General features: G+C 45.2%; 1 protein-coding gene across 27 annotated transcripts in view; it reads right to left on the bottom strand.

The window, feature by feature from the left end:
- MSI2 (musashi RNA binding protein 2) overlaps nucleotides 1-14,277 on the bottom strand; it is a 261,255-nt gene that overhangs the window by 172,405 nt on the left and 74,573 nt on the right. For all 27 annotated transcript variants that reach the window (XR_008237698.1, XR_008237699.1, XR_008237701.1 and 24 more), the window contains one exon: nucleotides 1,025-1,117. Coding sequence is in view for 24 of the 27 variants with exons in the window: in XM_052805013.1 (XP_052660973.1) it covers nucleotides 1,025-1,117 (93 nt within the window). In the remaining 3 variants the exon portion in view is untranslated. The remainder of the gene's footprint in view (nucleotides 1-1,024; nucleotides 1,118-14,277) is intronic.

Genomic DNA, 14,277 nt, shown 5'->3' with positions numbered 1-14,277 from the left:
AACAACTATCAATCCAGCACAGGAACAATTTATAAACTCGCCTCCTCAGCCTTCAACAAAATACTGCCTGGCCAAGGCGTTTCAGGGCAGATAAAAGAAACAAACTAAACTACAAGGAATGGTAGCTGCTTTCCTTTGGGAGATCCTGCTGTGTCCTCATGCAATCTTGCATCTAAATCATCAATTGATGCACTCCAAAAGACAGGAATCGAGCTGTATGGAGCCCCACGGATAGCGGGGCTGACAGGAGTCTCCATGGAACATGGTACCATGAACTGCTCTCAAAGCAGACGGCTCTGCAAGCTCTTCACCTCGTCGGACTCCTGACCAAGCATCCAGAAGCCTTGGAGATCCAGGAAGCTCCGTGGAAGCTGGTAGCACTAAGCTTGAGCCAGAGCCTGGACTGTGGGGTTTGAGCAGTTCCATCATGGAAAAGACTATTCTGGCAAGGTTCAGGTCTCCTTCTGTGCATAAACTTGTTTGGGGTTTGTTTTTTTTAAGAATGATGTCAGGATTCTATATATATTTCCACAGGATCTTGCATAAAGATTTTTTAATAAGAAATTAAATGGAAATTCTAGTGACTTCCATATTACTCTGTTGTTCACGTGGTTCCTTCAGGCATTTTCGCAACTTAATGAGCGCTCTCAAATACATCTATCTGCTCCTTTTGCCACCGGAATCAAGGATAAACAGAAGGCTGATTTTTACAGAGAAGACAACTGTGTAATCATTCAGCTAAGGGTCATATTCTTCCTGAACATACACAAATTCACCTCCCAGTGACTCTTTTTTCTTAATGAAAGTAAACAGTGTTGGCAATGTTGTACTCATACACATGCAACAAACAGAAAAGAAATTCCAGAGGCTTCGAGAAATTACACTGAAAGGTAAAAAATGTGGCCCTCCTTTGAGCGTAGGCCTCATTGCACTTTTGTTTTTCAAAACACACTTTAAAAAGAAAGGGGGTGCGGGGTGGAGGAAGAATTCAAAATATGTAGTGCTCACTTGGGCAGGAACTTACCTTGCCAAACTGTTCAAAGTATTGCTTTACGTCTTCCACTACTGTATTAGCCGATAATCCACCTACAAATATTTTCTTTGTTCTTGTGACCATCTGTAAGAAATTACAAGACAAGCATACGGTTTAACCAAATTATTTCAAACAATATGTGGAAAAAAGAAATATTCTTCAGATGCCATCCCTAACCCAGTTAATGAGAATATTTCTTTACAAAAGCAATTCAGATTCTATTTGATTAGATACTTCTTTTTTGATTTGTCTTGTTTTGTTTTTATTTGAGAAATGGCTGAGTAAATGCACTCAATAACAACTCTAGCCCCCGGATATTTTTTTTTAATAAATGATTTTTATTGTGCTTCGCAATGCAAATATAAGTGGAAAAGGAGTCCAAGTGTCGTATCCTTATAGTTACTGTCTCAAAAAAGATGTGCCATTCCCCCCCCTCGCCTTTTTTCCTAAGGACAGAGTGCATGCTCTTTGGCAGACAAAAGGTAACTACATCAAATAGAAGAGATGTGTCATTAAGTTTCTATGGGTCAGTTTGAAAGGAACTTACTTGCACAGTTACTTTAAAAATAATCAAACGACGAAAGACAGAAGTGCTACCGATGCAGTCCTCTAGCTGCCACAAACCACGCTTCAGCTGAAATTCTCACAGTATTACCGTCCATCAGGGGCTGGATCAGGCCCTTCCGAAACCCCTTCATATTCCCCAAGACCCCAGCGGAGCACCCAGCTCTTCTTGCTGACCCACATGCACCCGAGTTTGGTCCATACAAGGTGAGGGGATGATGCTGGACTCCCTACAGAGAATGTACTATGAGATAACCCGTTATCCATAACCTATAATCCTTTAAGATGGGCTGGATCCAGCCCAGGGATGCAAACCCCAACGGTGGCAGGGGAAGCTGGTGTCTTCGGTGGGCCGATCCCAAACCACTTGACCCTTGTGGGCCAGCTTAAATCAAGGCAGATCCAGGACAATGTTGTCAGCATGCTCCAAAGGGGCAGGCATCATCCCCGTACGCTTGGACAGAGGGGAAATGCCCCAGCTTACAGCAGGCAATGCCCTTACAACTGGAGACAACTAATTAGCAACCTACCCCACCACATACAGATGTTTTAAAGTCAACACTGCATGTTAACTCAAGAAACCAACAAACACATTAATAAGAAATTCGTGCATTAAAATGCCTGAGTTTGTTTTCTGTATGAAACTGGCTGAAGCAGCCAGCTTACAGAGGCTGAAGGGAAAAAATGCCCCGTAACTCCAGAACCAGGACTCGCCTGCTTAAATAACGGCCAGCAAACGCTGAAGCTATGCAAAGGGAACAACACTGGGCAGTCGGCCGGAGACACGACTGCTGCAGCTGCTCAATGCAGAGCCTGGATTTTTCTCTACTTTTTTTATTTTTTCCACTGAAAACGAGATGCATTTTATGATAGCTACTGAAGGTCGCAAGGTGCAGCCCAGCGCATTCTCTGGGGGCTGCCTGGAGGGTCACCACACTCCGGCGGCAGCACGGCCACGCCATCGCGCCAGGGGCTCCCCCCCCACGCCACGAGACCCCGTCCCACACATCAGACCCACTGAGAGCGATGGTGCTCCCAAAACTGGCATCGGCCCAGCCGGGCTTTGCTATGCAAGTAGAGCCACGGTGACAAGCCATGCTGTGCGGCTGCGGGCAAAGCCTTCGCAGAACTGAGACGCCGAACAAAAAGCTTGGAGTAGCCCCAAATTCTCTCAGCGCAGAACAAATTAAACATCACTCCTGTCTCCACTGCCATTCAAATTAACCAGGGTAGATATTTCCCTCCATCAGCCCCTAACCATGCTTTACAGAGCTCCACCACTTTTTTTTTTTTCTTTAAGTTAGGAAGAAAAGAGAGGAAAAAACCAGTGTAAAAATTCAATTATTTTTTCCTGGCTGCAATCTAGGACTCCGAAATTGAAGCCCAAGCATGTATTTTTCTGTAGAAAATTGTCATTTACAAATAAAGAATTGGCTAAAGCCGACTTGTAACTAAAGGATTTTGCAGGGCTGTCAAGAGCCCTCTGCCTGCCAGCATCTGATTTAAGATCAGGCCAAGCTTCTGTTGTCATACAAAAGAGAGAGGAAAGCAATTATTCTAAAGCAATATTTGAAATTATCATCATTTTTATATTTGACCAAGAAAGAAAGAAAGAAAAAGAGGGCTACTTCTTTCAGAAGCAAGATTGAAGGTTAAAGAAGAAAAAAAAAAAAAAAAAAGAGAGACTACTTTGTTTCAATAGCTTCAGTCAAAGAAAATATTGGTAATGACAAGCAAATTCACAACATTTTAATGCCTAGAGATGTGTTGCGAGCTGGGAAATGGTTTCAGAAATCAGCTCTTTGGTACAAAAGTGAAGCACAAAATTAAGTCTGCTTTTACAATCTACGTTTTCCTGAAGAGACTGTTCAATTGCTTTGTTATACGTATTCCCCTCAGCAAAAGAACAGAAGTAATGCGTAGCCTTAGCCATTTCTCCTATGCTGACGTGCCTCAACAGAGGAATTTGTTGCTTTCCCTTCACCCACGGCACGAGGTACCAACGTGCCCCCAGAGTGGCCACGGGCTCGGTCAGGAGTCACTTTCTCGCCTCCCCCATCTGACACGACCCCACGATGACCAGCAGCCGTGGTCGTGACAGAGCCGCAGGTTTGGAAGCTTTTTCCCTGTAAAGATCCGGACGCGCAGAGCGGAGCTGAACGAATGAAGCCCGCTCGCCACGGTGCCACGACGGGCTTCCCGCAGCCGGCGACGAGGCCAGCACCGCGCTCAGCTCGCGTTCAGCCCGGGGTGCCCCGGGGAGCCCCAGCAGACGAGAGTTGCTATTTCTGCTGGAAGCACCCATTTCTTTCTCAAACATTAATGCCGGGTAAACTGCTGTACGCAAGTTGACTTGTCTGTGCTGGTACAGCCTCACCAGTTTTCAATTATTAGATAACTGCAGCGGGACTCGGACCAACTGGAAACAAAGCGTCCAACTCCTGCTCTAACCTGCAAATCCTCTCTCATTAGCCAAGCAGACGAGTTACGAGGCAAGGCTTCACCACGGTAAAAACCGCAGAGCACTGTGGTCCTGCTCTGCACGGGGCTGCCAGGCAGCAGAACAGAGCTTTGCACCGGACCCACAGCCCAGAGACTCAGAGCGCACACTGTTAGCCTAATAGCTAACAGCCAAAGGTTTGCAAACGTGTTAGCCAAACATGACGGAGCATTCAAAAGACATTAAAAAAAAAAAAAAAAAGTATTCACTAACTCAGGGATTTTACTACACCAGGGACACCTGTGTAGATCAGCCACTGAATCCCCAATAAAAAAAGATGTTAAAGCACATCAAATTGCCAGGACCAGGCACATTGACAGACGAGTTCTGAGAAAACTGACATTAACTAGAAAGTGTCCAAAACTCTCATCGCTAATGGCTGTGAGGGCACAGGAGGAGACCGCCTTACTTCTCACTAAGTACCCTCAGCAGGACACAGGGCACCGACACCGACAGGCTTCTGGTTCACCCCAGTGAGTGATGTTCTTACTATCTGATATGATTTTCTCCACCATCACCTCCCCAGATCTGTGCTTGTTTCAGGGAGGAAAAACAAAGGGTTAAAAAGTATTTAATGAAGTACACTTAGTGCTGTTTAGTAAACATTAAAGATGACAAATGATCAGAGGCACAAGGAACTGAGCCAACTGCAGAGTTTCTCTTTTAAAAATTAGAGTATTTTTAAATCACAATTTCTCATTTGGCTCAGAGAATAAATCAGTGTATCTTTAAACAAATAAAAAAATCTACAATTTTAGAAAAACATTTCTGTATCTACCCAAGAAAAACCACATTATAAATTTTTTTTTATTATTATAACAGAAAGCCCAAAATCTAGGAGTCCCCAGCCTGAAGTCCCTCAAATGACAGTCACTGAGGATCTTTATCTTTTCCTGCAAATAAATTTAGAATCTGCTTTCTAGAGGTTGCTTACAGTGGGGGCACTCCCACAAACAGCAAAAGGGAGTCACCTGTAGTGATTTCGGGTTCGGTCCCTCAGACAGCAGCTCCATCTGCTCTTTGCCTGGGGTGGGAACAGCAGTGTTTGGGTAATAGGAAGTGATTTGTGTGAATCAATCACAAATCCGTGTTTTATGAATGACTCCAAGAGGTCTAGGTCACTCAGAAACCACAGTACTTCCAGCTTCATGTCTTTGTTTTTAATTTGCAGTATAATACATCTATCACTCACTACTGCAGGGCTCTGCAAAATGTAGATATTAAATGTTTTTGGAGCTTTTGTATACTGAAGGTGTCTCTCTCCCGCTGCAGAAGGAATTGACAGGGGAGAGTTAGATCTAACGCTGGTTATAAAGTCCGTTAATTGTAAGTACCTGCAGAATTGCTTTGTTTGTATACTGTGTTAGTGTTGCAGTTAATCAAAACACATGTGCCTACTACTGCAAAGAGTCATTCAAGGTTACCATCTCTTTATTGGCTTGGCTTTTGAAAAATACATTCACCTTTGTGTTCTGAAACTAAGCAAACACTTCAGGTGATGCAGAAGCAGGAAAAAAACACCTAGCTTTAGTAGCAAGACAAGTCTTCCGATTTTATGCCATTTTTTGCAAGGTTAAGGTTGTAATTAGATCAGTTTGGGGCATATCAGGTAAATCTTCTCTAAACAACAGGCTGAAGATGCAGTCTCTGAAAACAAAAATCCTGTCCCACTCAAACACGTCAATACAGTATGTGAGCTAAAACCAGCCAACTCGGGTAAAACAAAGGAACTGCAGTTCTGCAAAGTTAGAGCCTCCAGTTCAGCATCCGTTAATATCCTTGCATACTCAGGTACCAACTCTGTTCTTTGTTTTCTTGGTGTTTCCCACACACACACACTGAAACTGTCTTATTATCATGACTATTAAAAATTAACAAAGGGGATTTTAAGCTCATCAAATATTTTTGCAGAATTCCCAGAATTTCAAAGTCTCAAGCAACAAGTATCCACTGCTCTTTTCAGATGAGCCAAGGCCCAGTCTATGTTTAACACAGGAGTTACATATTTGACTTTAGGGTAATGGTTTTAAGTGTCACTTCCCTACCGTTCTTTATGCAGCCTTTTTCTGCTGTTCCCCCTCCCAGCTTTAGTGAAGAGCTCCTGGCTTAGGAGGCACAGATGATGAGGTTGGAAACGATGAGCACTTACATCCATTAGCACAGGGAGGAGACCGAGTGTGCCACTGGCAGGTCTCGTTGCACAAATGCATGTGCTTTGAAACAGGGTTATCCAAAGGTGCAGGTGCAGTTAAAAACAACCTGGGCAAATGTAGATGGCAGCAGAGTCAGAAATGCCGGGATATTCTGCATGCCATCACATCTTTGCTAGAAACATCTTTGCTTTCTAAATGTGCAGCTGCTCTCTAAAAGCAAGAGGCAGAGACAGACGCTGAAGCAAACCAGGCTGAAGCAAACCAACACACACGAGGCTCAAAGAACACCCTGGAAACCGGTGCATGAACTCTGGTGCACGTCTGTGCAGAATTCATTAAAGCTTTGCATCCTCAACTTCTCATTGAGGTGGAAGTGGACTACAGCACTAATAGTGAATCTGCATCGCAAATTGCTGAAATTAGCATTAATTTCAGATTAAACTAATTATGCAGATATAACTGTTTTCCAGAGCACTTTCCTCTTTCTTGTACGATAGCACGTATGCGTGGGTGCACGTGTATTCCAGCTTGCTCACCTAATCTGCAGTTTGACATTTTGTCATTTCGAACGTATCCACCTTCTAAATAGGTTTATAATTGGAAAAATCATCTTTGGTATATATGCTGAACTGCATTTTATACCCCCATTGTGTTGTACATTCAAACTACAGCATTATCTCTAATTAAAAACAACAATAACTCATGTAATAGGGGAAGTGATCTTGTTAACTAAATTGCTAGGCTTCTTTGGCAGAGCACAAACCATAAGCAAGAATTCTCCAGGTTTTTTTTTGCCTCTGGGATCCTCACAGCAAGTTCCAAAAAGCTATTAAAAAACAAACCGAAACATGATGCAAAGCCCACGATGAAAAAGGCAACATTTATTGAAAGCTGCCAACCTTTCTGCATTCACCAAACAAGAGAACACTCCAGGAACCGTCCCTTTCCCCAACACTACCGCACGGTTGACAAACAATGGAGACATTTTGCTGAGCACCGTGTACCATCAGCTAGCAAATATTAGACTCTCAAGCTCCACAACAGCAAGAGGAACACAATCCTGTGCAAAGGCAGCATGGCTTTATGTGCCACGTACAACATGCTTAGGTATTCAAAATAGGATTTCAGCAAGACTTAAACACTGCAAATACCTTGTGCCTGACCCCTGTGTAAGCTAGTGTCATCCTGTGAGAACCGACTCGAGCTATAGAAAGGTATGCAGGAATCAAAGAGCTCTTTAATCCAAGCAAGCGGCAGAGATTCCCAGTGGGGTAAATCAGTTCCCTTGATTTCTGTGGAAAATACAGATGTGTTGTATTCTCCCAATCCATTCATAAATGAAACTGTTAACTTAGTCCCTGCTGTATTCCTAGTTTTTGGCTGTCTTTGGTTTTGCTGTTAACTTTGGGAGGGTCAGGTTTTGGCTGGTGTTTTATTTTTCTCCCTCGACAACTATGGTATCAGCAGGAGGCAGAACACACAAAGTGATTTTTATATGACAGATTGAATTGGCAGCAATCGCCAAGCCATCCTTGGAGTTTCACAAGCAAATTTGGCCTGGGTCCAGCAGAGCCCTTCCTGGTCATTCTCCTGACTACGACCAAATTTAACCCTCTCGTTTGCCCCCCCGCCCCGGGAGGACCAGCCCCTTATTCGCTTATTATTATGCCCCTTATTCAAGGCAGCTCTTCATGGGCCACAGCCATCCCCCCAGGAAGGGGCCCTCCCCAGCAGAAGGGCTTGCTGTCTGGCAGGAGCATCCCGTACCCCCCCCCCCCAGCACCCTGCGAACCAGCCCCTGCTCTCCAGGCACAGCAGCGTGTTTATGTGCACCACCACGAAGAGCTCCCTTCATGGGAGATCCAATCTCCTGAAAATTAGCCCCAGCTGTGAGAGCTCAGCATTTTTTGGAGCAAAATCTGGCTTCAAGCTTCATATCAAAAGATACAGTAAAATTCACCAGAGCCAGACTTCACACCCTCCAGAGAACAGGAATAGATCACAGCCCCACAGCCTCGTTATAACCAGTTATATCATATCCCTTAGGGCTGCTCCCTTCCACTGCGCTCTAGTTAACTCTTTTATGGGTCACAGAAGCAAGGTTCAGAGGCAGGAAGAGGGGAGCAGAGAGAAAATCTATTTAAATCCCCCCCAGTTGCTTTAGCTTCTCATGCACGGTACAGTAAGGAAGGTAACTCTAAACATTCGCTGAATGCAGACAACTTACCTAACATGCCTGCCTGATTACTGTTCAGCAGTGCTTAAAAACTGCATTAATAAGTTTAAATGAAGATGATTATTTCTAAAGGAACACATCTCAGGACCACAAATGGAGATCGCTGCCCAATGCGACTATGTACTAGGGGCGGGATTTTTGCAATGCGCATGTAATGTAGGGACAAAGGTCCCAGTGGGAAGCAATTAAGACTCTGCTCCTAAATCTACAGGCTACTGGCAAAACTTTACCTTGCACAGGCACAGAGAGAGAGAGACCGAGAGCGCATTCTGCCCAGGGACCTCACATTCAAAGGCATGGCAGCAACATTTGATGGGAACACAGCATTAACTGACCATCACAACATTCATCAATTCCTTTGTTTGTATTATACTATCTTCTGGAAAGAAACATCATGTGCCATATCCAAAATACAGCCAGAAAATGTGTCCTCCAACAGGACATACAATTGTGAAAGAACATGTTTACAAGGGCACGTTCAAGGTCGATTTGGAGTTAAGGCTCTACAGGTGAAGCAGGGTGGACTAAAGTGGATCGAAGTGGGAAACCAACCTAAGCGGCTTCCCAAAACATACCCCAAGTCCTCATTTTTTAATCTGGAACAATACAAGGAGAAGGCAACCAGCCGTCTCTGCTTTCCCAATGCCGAGAGGGGCATGCAGCAAGACAGACACTGCATGGAGGCTGGATATAGCAGTGAGCGACATTTTCTTCTATCAAAGAGCAGGCTGCCCCCCCGTACAGGCTGCACTGTTGCAGATCTGCTGAAAGCAGAGATTTGTGTGGGGCTTCCACAATTAAGAGCGGCTGAGGGTCTGCCTCAGAGGACAGCTGGTCACAAAGGCCAACAACTTCAAAAGCTGTGTGCCTGGAGCTGGATGCCAAAATCCATACCGAGGCACTTAAGTGGCCTAATTTTTCCAGGTCCTGCAGCTCCCATTGACTCAAAACCCTCATCCAAGAGTCTTCATGGTATTTTTGTGATTTAAGTGATATCAACCCTATTAAAAATCTATAAATCTGTTAAGAGCAAAAGCAGCAGGCAAAATTGAGTAAGCACCTTCGATTGTTGCCGTATTTGCATACAGCTGCAGTTGCTGCCCGAAGCGTCACCAACTCCCGGGCGCTGCAGGCACAAGGGGAGACATTCCCACCAGCCAACCTCAGGCCAAGCGGCTCGTGGAAGCTCAGGCAGAGTCATATTCAACCAAGAGCTGTTGCCTGCTAACCAGGTGGGTTGCCCAAGCCCATGAAGTCACATTGCCACAACACGGCTGTCAGCTAGGAGCCAAAACACGGCTCCTGCACAGGCCTCTTCCATCAGTAGGCATTGCTGCTGTACAAACTGTCACAGGGCAAGGCATCAACCGATTTGCAGGGGACATGCTCTCACCCTATGGGCAAACACTGACTTTTCCTTCTTCGGCTGCTCCACACTTACCTCTAAAGTTAGGAGAGCACGCGCCAGCAGTTACACTGTTCGGCCAGCCATACCTTTTAGCATGCAAGCGGCTCGCTCTGTCAATATGCCCAATAGCACATGGTTCTGCAGCTAGTATGGCTTTTAGGGTGCTGTCAATGAACCTTCCTTCCTTTAAGCACGCACTTACAAAAAGGAGAAGGAAGAAATGTATTTGGAGGTTTAACATGGTTTAACATAATCCAATACCACAGTCCAATTTGGAGACTAAGAAAAGTACACATTCTCTAAGAGTTTATAAATTCTTCCAACTCCAAACACTGAGGTCACTCCAAAAAAAAGTTTATTGCCTCTACAGTGCTGAAAGCATGACATAATTTAAATACTTCTAAGTTAGTATCAACTAATTTTTCATGATAACCCTGTCAAATCAGTGATGAGAGCTCTCTGTTAAGATTCTAGATAATGTTCTGCTAAAACAAGAAAAATTCAGAGGAAGGGAAAAGAAATGTATAAAGCAATTTACCTCCCTCCCAACATACTCGAGATGATTTCTCTGAAAAGAACAAATGGAAAACTTTAACCCTTAGCCTTGATTAATTTCATCTACATAATATAGATGCACATGGCAATCAGTTACTGATGAGCAAGTTTTACTTCATCTGCTGAGTCAAGCTAATGTCTATGCAACACGCTGCTTGGCTTTTTCACAAGGGTGATCTTTTCCTCTGATGCGAGACCACTGAAATCTTGCGAAATGTCCACAGTTGCCTATTACAGCTGTTAAAATGCTTTCACAATTTTATGAAATGCCGCATTTTCTTTTATCCTCTTCCCCCACACAAATGGGTTGGTGAATTGCAAGAATTACAATACTCCCACCTTCATCTCACAAAAGAAAGATGTTTCCCTTTCCAGGGAAGGAACCAGCCATTATGAAAGCAACATAGTTGTCGCTCTAAAGCAGATCAAATAACCCTTGACTAGGAATAAAAGGGCCCCCGAGGAGCAGCATCGAGAATGAAGAGTGGAAGCAAGACAAGAGAAAACATTCATACTTTTTCCAAAGGAAGGCAGCACCTTACAGCTACAAGCGCTTGTCTCCCTTGTGTGATGTTTACTCACTTATTGACCACAGGGCAAGTCATTCTAGTCTCCATAGGGCTGATGTATCAAAGAGTCTTGGGAGAAACTCAGCTGGAGACTGCAGGGCTCAGCATTTAAGCATACATTTTAACTCGCAGCATTTGTGGAAGCCTCATTAGGTTGAGTGCGTTGCACAATCGAGTGCATGTGCCTTGATTTCCATGAAAAGAAGAACAAAAATATATCCCCACAGCTCAATGGAGCCTGTGAGCCTTCACTCATTAAATGTCTAACCCGCTGAAAGTCTGATTTGAAGATGCTGCAATAGTGCAAGATATTGTCACTGACATTATTGTTATTAAAGGAAGAATAAAAAAATATTATTCCTAGCTAGGAAGGTCATACCAAACTACCAAGCAAGAGATAAATCAGCCAAGGTCTCCAAAAAAAGACATTATTTCTCCTTTACTCCAACATCTTAATGTGCATGACTTTTTTTGTGCTGGAAATATATTTCTATAAATCCTCCTCTACAGAAAGCTTTGCTTTCAGAAGGGGAAAAGTAGCAGATAAAATACTACCCATCAAAATGAACTCAAGTCTCTAGTAACATAACTAAATGTGTAATGTTACAGAAGTTTTATAGCCAGGATGTCGGATCCATTTAGATCATTTTTACAAACCCAGCAAGAAATATCTCCCCAATGCTGGAAACCATGCTAACAGGTCTCGGACCAATTGTTTATCCAAACAAAGATGCCATCAGGGAACAACAATAACTACCGACCAAAACTTGGAGGGCTCATTTCTCAGCTGTGTACCATCAAGACTGAGAGCCAGAAAAGGATGCCAGGCTGAAAGAGGAGCTAGCATTAAGACACAGGAGCAGGAAAGGGGGTAAGTGTGAGAAAAAGTAGCAACGGAGTAGGGGAGGATTACCAGTAAAAACAAAACAAAAGCAGTAAGGACCAACGGCAATCGCTACGCCCCTGAGAGCACAGGAGAAAGAGCGCGTATCTGCAGACCCTGCTTCCACTCCCAGTGCACGGCTGTTTTCTTTTCCAGGCTCCGAGTCCCCCAAGAGCACCACCGAGAAACCGTTCCGTAGCTGACGGAAGACTAAATAGATGGCAACCACCTCGTTTTCAGAGAGTGCTCCTCTTCCGAAGCAGGTCATTACCACCACCCCACGCAGCAGGGCTGGGCGCTGGTGGTGTGAACTACCCGGGAGTAACAGCGAGGCTTCAGCTCTCCCAGTACCCGTCACACACACTTTTTCCTAAGACCACCCTGCAACACTCCTAATGCTTTCAGGTGCCAACCACACCTCATCTGGTGGAAAACACAGTATCACCAGTGTGCTTAAACGGCCTCGTCTGGCACCAATGCAAACTCTGCCTGCAAAGGGCTTTCATTCCCATAGGTTCAGTGGCTTCTGCTGCTCCACCTCGGCAGGACCCAGACCTCCTCCACACAGAGGGACCCCACAGCCAGCACACCCCAGCACAAAGCCTCTGAAGAACTAGATGCAAAAAGTAGTCCTTCTCCAGGAGTAAATAAGTAGATCCAACTCCAGCTGCTGCCAAGGAAAACCAAAGAAAAACGAGGGACAACTTGATCAGCCTCAAACTTTACGTAGCTGTTGTCACACAACGGCAGCAGAATCAAAATGGCTCATTTATCCACCGCGCGTTGAACCCCAGAGCTAACGTACTTCTTCCGTTCATTAGAGTAGGGAAACCAATGACCCACTGCCCTTCTACTACTATCACCACTAAAGCAAACAGATCACTGTTTTCTACACCTGCAAGTCCTGCCAAGACCAAGGCGTGCAGACACACCGTGAAACCACTATGTGCAACACAGCCCAACGCGCCGCCAGCGCACCGGCAAACACCAGCACCGGGGCAAGTAAGGACTTCGGCACGGCTGCGAGGGCTTGCTCTGCACAGCTGCCTCTTGCCAAACGCAAACCCATCATCCACCTCCAACACATGCCTGGGAAATCATTAGTGCGCCACATTAATAGCTATTACATTACATGCACGCACATCGTCTGCGCACATGCTGCCTGCCCAGGCTGAAGGCACACTTTGACTGACGTATAGTTTTACTTTCAAAGCCCATTAGCAAGCGGTACCCAACACTGAAAGATTTATTACCCAGAATGATAACTGCCTCATGCTGCTTTGTTTGTTAATTGTGACTAGCTTTGCCTTCAGAAGGGTAGGAGCCTAATAAATCAGTTATCTCCAGGAAGAATTTATTTAAAGCTGTTAACATTGTAAACCCGAGTACTTGGCAAGAGATTCTGCGAAAACGGATGTGTTTATACATTGGCATTTGGATGGCAGAACACACAGTGTGACTCAGCACCCAGCCTTTAACGAGACCATCTCTAAGCGAGACCTTGATGGGTTCGGGCGGACTTTTGTCCGCCAGAACAGGCCAACTCTCACGCTCGTTTCTCACCTCCTATGTGGGGCTGTGCTGGGATAACCAGAACTGCGCACCACCGGCCTTGGGCTCACAGCACGCCAACCTCCCACAGCGGCTCAGGGGACTTACAAAAGCAAGAGGGAGGGAACTAAGCCTGTCTCAACATCAGGCACATGTAGCTAAGCTCGGGCTCACCCTCAGCCCCGCAGCAGACACAGCAAGGCACGCTGCCAAGCTCTGTGCTACTCATCAGGTTGCAACCATGGTACGATTGATCCTCAGGATGGCCCCATCACAGCTCCCTGTCCGAAGCGAGGATCTGGGGGAAAGAAATGCATGACATGGAAGTGGAGGCTCTGGGACAGGAGGCAGAGAGCCAGCAAACCACGCCAGAGCTCACAAAGACTCTCTGCTCCCTCTCGGCCAAGCGTGCAAACGATCTGAACATCTCACCAGGCAATGCCTCCAGCTCTGAGCCCACCCGACCCCAGGCATCTCAATTCAGAGACGTGTTCACCCACTCTCCGGTAAGACCAGCAAGAATGAACTCCTTGCAAATCATGACATCAAAACCACAGGCATTTTTGCACTGTGCCTCTCTCCTCTCAAACACGAGGCTCCCCTTGCTCCAGCACTCACAAAATTTGGCTCAGATAGCAGATTAAAATAAAATTGTTGTCATGTTGACAGTCCTGTCATTTCTTTTTCTCCCTAGGGCTGCAAGACCTGCAGAGCTCAAAGAAATCACTGAATTGTGGCATTTTGGTCACTAGCTTAGCCTCCTACCTACTGAAGGATAAGAAGAGGGGCTGCTGGTTTCTTCCTTCCCCACCAAGGCTCAGAAGC

Source organism: Harpia harpyja, chromosome 12, assembly GCF_026419915.1.
Source record: "Harpia harpyja isolate bHarHar1 chromosome 12, bHarHar1 primary haplotype, whole genome shotgun sequence".
Classification (NCBI taxonomy): domain Eukaryota; kingdom Metazoa; phylum Chordata; class Aves; order Accipitriformes; family Accipitridae; genus Harpia; species Harpia harpyja.
The sequence above is the reverse complement of the archived record's forward strand: the minus strand, read 5'-3'. Positions and strand labels throughout refer to the sequence as shown.